At 45.5% G+C, this 7500-nt stretch overlaps 1 protein-coding gene across 1 annotated transcript in view; it reads left to right on the top strand.

Annotated features, from left to right (window-relative positions):
- Window positions 1–7061: 7061 nt before the first annotated feature.
- Window positions 7062–7500, top strand: part of LOC311289807 (uncharacterized protein) — a gene marked incomplete at its 5' end in the record, with an annotated part of 10291 nt that continues 9852 nt past the window's right edge. Inside the window, one exon of the mRNA XM_084408053.1 lies at window positions 7062–7500. This exon is cut by the window's right edge and continues 117 nt beyond it. Coding sequence (XP_084264179.1) covers window positions 7062–7500 — 439 coding nt within the window.

Raw genomic sequence — 7500 nt, 5'->3', positions numbered from 1 at the left:
GGTGTAATGGTTAGCACTCTGGGCTTTGAATCCAGCGATCCGAGTTCAAATCTCGGTGGAACCTTTTTTTGCGGAAGGAAGGGAGGGGAAAAAACAGAGGGGATGCGCAACTGCTGATGCGGCGGTGAAATCGGCACTCTCAAACCGAGTCGGAATCGGGGAAACATGGGCTTAAAAAGCAAAGGCTTCACTTGCTCCTTGCTATCGCGCTTCTAGGCTGAATGACTTAACTCTCTGCTGCTCGGTGGGAAAAGGTGAGTCACGCCAAGGTTCCATGGTGTAATGGTTAGCACTCTGGACTCTGAATCCAGCGATCCGAGTTCAAATCTCGGTGGCACCTGCTTTTGCCAGGAATGTGCGCAGGCCCGCGTGGGAAAAAAAAACTTTTCGGCAGCAGTGAGCCTCAAAAGGCTCATCTAGGGAGTTACACCACATGGAGAATGCGGGCATCGATCCCGCTACCTCTCGCTTGCGCCTGCTGCTTTCTACCGATTGAGCCAAAGTAAGCCCAAAGTAAGCCCACGGGAGCCAATCACGTTTCTCTCCTGTGGCTTACTTTTGACCAATCGCGTTTCTCTCCTGTGGCTTACTTTTGACCAATCGCGTTTCTCTCCTGTGGCTTACTTTTGACCAATCGCGTTTCTCTCCCATGGCTTACTTTTGACCAATCGTGTTTCTCTTCTGTGACGTACTTTTGACCAATCGGCGACCGCTATTATTGTCATCTTTGCAACAGGTAAGGCTATTCTTCATTACTGTATAATCGTTCATTATTTATTCATATATAGTATGTATTTTTGGAAAATTAAACATGCCAATATAGCTAGCTAGCGTGTATAGCACCGGTTTAATTCAGCATCTGTGAACCTGTAACTTTTCCCATGATAAAATACAGAAAAGAAAACATGCTACTGTTAAGTTAATTAGCCGGCCGCTAATTAACAGTAGCATGTTTTCTTTTCTGTATTTTAAAAATACGTCCCTCTTGAGACCAAAAAAAGTTTTATTAATTAAGTTTTTATTTTTTTTGTAATTACATTGTTCAGAGCATAAGAAAATTTTTTACAAAAATGTTTTTTTTTTTTAAATAATGTTTTATTCATAAATATATGTTATACACACTAGGACTCATTTATTAAATATTATTTCATTTAAAAAGACATGAATAGGCAAAAACAATGGTATTTTTTGGTATCAATGGTATTAACTATGTTATAAAATATATAACAGAATAATTTGATATATCATTTTGCTTTATGCAATATGTGTGTAAAATGGCCATAAGCGGGTTTTCCCATTTTATACAATGTATCTATGTATCTAATTTGCATATTAATTTATTCTAACATGTAATGAAAAAAGAAGTGTAATGATGGGTGTTAGTAGTAATTGTCAAGATTTTCATAATAATATCTAATATTTCATAGGAATATTGAAATATAATTTATTTCCCTACTGACTTGTCTCCTAAAATGCCTGATAAACATGATTTAAGTCCTGGTGTGTAGCTTGTTAAATTATCATTACACAGTTAACATACAAGTATCTTTAAGATTGCAAGAGGTAATAGTCTCTCTCTGATTTTCATTTCAGAAAATGTACGCATACCCCGTTTTTCGCCGCCAGTCGGCAACATCAAACCGTCTCCTCATGGCGCCATCGGTGGAGGCGAAGGGTCTTGAAAATGTGGTGTCTGGAAGGGCCAAATCAAAGGAGGAGGTGCTGGCAGAGGCAAGTAATTTTGTCTGCACAAACGGTGGAGATCCCAGTGACCAGTTTTTAGTACTGGCTCACTGCAAACTTCAGTTTGGGAAGTACCAGGGTCAGAGTTTTAGATGGCTCCTGGAAAACTCTCTGGGGTACGCAGTATATTTGGTGCTCAGCATTTCCAGTGAGAAAGCGCAGACAAACCCCCTGTCAGAAAACAAACAACTGTTCCTACAGTACACTTCTTATATTAGAGAAATGGCAGAAGAAGTGGAGAAATATAAGAGGAAGCAGGAAATGCAAGCTGAAGCCCGGGCAACTGGAGACCAGGGCTGCTTGATGGTGGAGTTTGGTGACTTTCAGGGCTGGTCCATGAAGGATGTTTTTGAGGACCAGAGCAAGGAGGCCGAAGCCCTCATCAGGTACCTGGTTAAGGCAGATGCCAGGCCCAACACCAACATGGCCATTTTCAAGGCGTATGTCCTGAAAAGACAGGCTTCTGAAATGGGGACCAGGGTACATCAGCCTGCACGTCCACCTGCAGCCTCCAGTTCCTCTGCACGTCCACCTGCAGCCTCCAGTTCCTCTGCACGTCCACCTGCAGCCTCCAGTTCCTCTGCACGTCCACCTGCAGCCTCCAGTTCCTCTGCACGTCCACCTGCAGCCTCCAGTTCCTCTGCACGTCCACCTGCAGCCTCCAGTACCTCTGCACCTCCACCTACAGACATCCGAACTGGTGTACAGCAGACCGCCACTGTGAAAGCGCTGTTGGCGCGTGGCAAACATTTGTCACCTTCACAGCTGGCAAAAAAACTAATGTCACCAGTTAAACCCTGTGAGTAGGAGTGTGAATATAGAATTTTCCATACAGCAGTTCTACATGTATTAATTTATCGTTATGGCAAACTTGTCCACTTGTTGTTTCCAGATCCATTACTGCAGTCCACTTTACCTCCTCCGGCAGCAGAACCCCCAGCCAAACATTTGGCCCGAAAGCAGCTATTCGCAACTGGTAAGTAAGCAACATCTTACATATGTTTGCCTCCGTGTATTGATCACAGTAATAGTTTTAACATTTGTGCTCCAGGCACTTCCATTCCCACTGCTGAAGATGATGATGAGGAGCTGGTATTTGCTGCATCACAATGTGAAGCACAGCTAAATACAGGTGTGGCATATGACACAAATGCAAATATTATAAGAATGTTTTGTGGAAACCCTCTGAGAATCATTATTTTTGAAAATAAATAAATAAACATTTTTAAATATATTTTTTTTACAACACAGAATTATGTGACATCATCAAGCGGGATGCATTCTTTGAGTGCACTTCTTCCAAACCTTAAGGATGTCCAAAGGTGTCAGTGTATTTATTTGCGTTTCCTAATTTTCCCGTTGCTAAACAATCACTGGATAACTTTTTCACAAAGCTTGCTCTTCTCACTCACTCTTTAGCTCCGTGGGCTGTGGGCATCATTACTTTTTTTACTGAATTCCTCACGACTCATTTTCCTGTCTCCATTCCATCTAATCCTCATTCTCAAAGAGCTGTATTGATCCCATATTCAATAAAGTGTACACTGTGTTCTTTGCTTCTTAACACTAATACCATTTTCTTCACTGTTATTCCTAAATGTAATCATAATTATTATTAATAATTGTCCAAAATTACTGCTTCGCCGGCTGTTTGTGGGCTGCATTTATGGCATATTACTATCAAATTAAACAGTCGTCCTTATACTGTTTTTGTTACTGTTCACTCAGAGGCCTGTGCTGGTCCGTCTCCATCAGCGGAAACAGCACAGACACCAGATCTTCCTCATCATCAGCCACCAGCTGAGCTTCCAGGTCACTGGAAAGATCATCTTCCACCTTTCCAGCATGAGTGGATCCGGAACACACTGTTTAAGGCCAACCTGCGAACCGGAAAGCCAGAAATAGTGTCCCAGCTGAAGCTTTGGTGGTATCCTCCTCAGCCCCCTTTGATAAACACCCAGCCACCCGCCTCACCCGACCTCTTCTTTTGTCGGCCCATTTTCTTATGGATGCCGCTAAAGATGTGGTTGTTTCCTCTTGTCTGCGTCCGCCCAGACTGTGGTAAGCACAGACTTACTGCGGCAGGACTTTATCGTACCGTGCGCAAGGTCTTGGACATCGATGGGTGGTATGACCTTGCCACTGAGTATCTGGAGTGCAAACGCTGCAAAAAAAAGTATCCAGCCTGGAACGAGGACATCTTGGGACAGCTGGATATGGGCCACCGCAGTCAGTTTCCAGCTTTGCTGACATACAGGTAATTCATAATCACAACCATTAGGCGCTTTTATTTGTGTTATTTTTTCCAACCAAAGCATTTGCATGATTATACTGTTGTTTCCTTAGATACTCATGTGACAACCGGGTGGTGAGGATGATGAGGGAGAGGACACTGGGCAACAGTGTGACTCAGCTCTACAAGAAGCTGATGGAACAGCACAGTGAGGCATGGACACAGCGTGTCCTGCAGTACTTGACTGCCTGTGAACCATTCACAAGGTCCTCCCTTGTGCAGCCTCCTGTGTTTGCTGAGCCTCCCCTTTTACCTGCCCTACCTAAACCTAAGTGGCTGTTAGCTGTGTACGCCAGGGATGTTCTGGGGCGACTGGACGAGGTCAAGGCCAAAATTACATCCGTCTTTGGCTGTGTTCTCAAGATGGACTCCACAAAAAAGGTATTACAGCCCTGTTTATATCCAGAAATTGTCCAGAAATGGATATGTGCGTGTACATAATGAACAGTTATGAGTTTTTATTTTGTTATATATATTTTTTTTTTACTCTTCTATTTTCCCCAATAGGTCACAAAAAAACTTGCCGGTGCTGCTTCAGGAACAGCTGCCTGGTGCACAAATGTAGGTAACGAACACGGCCAAGTCCTTATCTCTGTCCTAACAGCCGCCGAGGGACATGCACTGGACCCCATGGCAGCTGGCCTAATGAAACGCTACCGAGAGGCAGGAGAGGCATCCCCAAAAGTGATGTACGTGGACAGAGATTGCTGCAGTCAGCACGGCCAGTTTCAGGTTAAGGCCATGTTTTCGGAGTGGGATGAGCTTGAAGTGCGCCTTGACATCTGGCATTTCATGCGGCGATTTGCTGCAGGTGTCACGACAGAGGCTCATCCGCTCTACGGGATCTTCATGGCACGTCTGTCCATGTCCATATTCCAGTGGGATCCAGAGGATGTGGCTGCTCTTCGCCGTGCAAAGGAGGGTGAGCTGGCGGCAAAGAAGACTGGCTACATCTCAGAAAAGGCGGTCAGTGCTCGCATTAACCGGAGGGAGTTGGCACTGCACTGCCGGAGGAGGACCAGGGGGGAGGAGGAGACCACCATATTGATTGGGAAACTGATTGATCAGTTTGACAGTGCGGACGGGAAGGACACTCTCGGAGTTCCACTTCTGAACCACGAACGGATCCAGCAGATATGGAAAGAACAGCGGAAGCACGTACAGTGTATCCAAGACCCAGAGCACTTTCCGCTATACATAAAGAAGGGGACACTGAAGAAAGGCGGTGTGGAGCTGTGCTGCTACAGGTGTGCTCGAGGCTCTACCTCCTTGGAGTCATTCCACCTCCACCTGAACCGTTTTATTCCAGGTATTACATACATATGGATTACAAATTTTTCTGTAAAACATGTAAGCACTGTAACTGCTTCCATTACATTAAAGTAATGTCACATTAATAAATGTCACAATTTACAGTAATATTACAGTTCTTTTCTGATGTCATAAAAGCACTGACAAAGCTGTCTTGCCTGACAAGTCACTAGTAACTCTGGTTATAACGACAATCATTTTTTAATGTTACATAACTCTATTACATGTTACCAGTTACTTCATAGCATCTCATGTGTAGTAAATATCTTGTACATATGTGACGTATAAAACCTTTTTTATTTATGTAACTTTTAGGAACCAGTGCCAGTGATGCGCATTTTCAGGCCTATCTCCTTGAGGGCTTGATGCGTTGGAATGATGACCGGATGGAAGATGCCATAAAAGGAGCGTCCTCCATCCGGTCATATGGCAGTGCCATGAGAGAGGCTGTGGACCAGCTTAGCCAGACAGTCTTTGGGAAGCCCTGGGATGAGCGCTATCGCCCTCCTGGAGCATATACAGGCAAGAAATTCATTAATTTGTTATTTTGTAATATTATACTAAGTTATCTATTTAGCCTTAAATTTACTAGACAAAATATTAAGAAAACTAATTTTTTTTCCATTTTATTCTTGTAGGTGAATTGCTCGGAATAGAGTACCTTTACAGCCAGACTGGCAAAACACTGACTCCAGTGCTCCAGAACCCAGAGGATGAAGACAGGCTGGTGGAGGAAATTGATGACCAAGACCTGCAAGATGAGGGATTTGAGGAAGACATCACGGAGGACATCACAGTTCCAGTGCTGTACGAGAATGACCCTTGCGGTGATCTCGCAAACAGCCCCTCATCTGTGCCTCAGCCTCAGTCCCCAGCATCACTGGCTGACGTATCAATGGCTGACGTGTCCCTGGCTGAGCCATCCACATCATCTAGAGAAGGACAGCATCTTGCCCCTGCGCCTTCAGTGTTGTCACAGCCATCTGACACTGGAAGCAGTCTCTCCGACGAAACTCAGGTAAGACACTTTAAGGGCTTTATTTAATTTCAATCTCATTTTATTCCACATATATTAACAAGAATCTGAATTTACTAGGGAGCAGTCATTGGGCCCGATGGCATCGCTGGGTGGGACAAGGTCCAGGATCTGGCTGGTTACCTGGTTGGTCTTCGTGAGGCTCCTTACCTCACTGACCTGCAGGTGACAGAGGCCATCCAGCTGTGGACAGCTCTCCATGACACAGACAAACAGCGGGTCAACTATCAGCCTCGACATCAGCCTCAGCTGACACATGGGCGCTTTAAGGCACCGAAGCGGTCCGGAGTCACACCGGGTGTGGAGAGTGTGAAACAGTGTCTGATTGGACATCCCGGGGGTCCAGCACAGTGGCCCAGCACCAGCCGCTTGGTTGAGGCCATTTGTACAAAGCTGTGTGCTTTACACAAGTCGCCGACCAAGAAGGCTGGAGTTTGCACCCCCAGGTGGTCTAAAATCCTCTCGGATTACCACCACATCCGAGAGCTGGTGCTTAACAATCGCAGGCTAATGGATGAAACAATGATCCAGCTGTTTGAGCTAAACCAGAAGACACTCATTCAGTGGTAAGCAAGGCACATTATTTGCTTCAAATTAACTGAATACTTCTATAAACATATATATATATAATACATGTAATTTATTTTCAGGTTTCAAAGGCAGCAGAAGAAACAGGAAATGAGTGTCCTCGCTCAGGGACTGACTCCACCTGACCCAATTGCTGTGGCTGATATGCAGCTTCCTCCACCGAGGGAAAAATTGGATGAAGCGGCATCGACCTCAGGCCCAAAACATACCTTTATCTTTCCGCCAAATCGAGAAGGACAGGCTCCTCTTCTGCGACCAGGTCGACGGCCCGCTGCTGCCACCACCATGGTGTGCCCCATTGCACCTGCCCCCACAGCATCAGGACTTGTGCAGCCCATTTCAGCACCTGGGTCATTGTCACTAGTCCTTAACCCAGACATGACCGTGTCAATGGTGATTCCCCCTTCCAGTGCGTCAACATCCGGTGCAGGCCCAGCTCCGCCTGCTCCTGTGTCTGCTGCACCTGTGTCTGCTGCACCTGTGTCCGCTGCACCTGTGTCCCGTTACACCCAGAGGAACCGGCGCCGGC

Source organism: Rutilus rutilus (genome assembly GCF_951802725.1).
Source record: "Rutilus rutilus genome assembly, chromosome: 4".
In the NCBI taxonomy this organism is placed as follows: Eukaryota; Metazoa; Chordata; class Actinopteri; order Cypriniformes; family Leuciscidae; genus Rutilus; species Rutilus rutilus.
The sequence above is the reverse complement of the archived record's forward strand: the minus strand, read 5'-3'. Positions and strand labels throughout refer to the sequence as shown.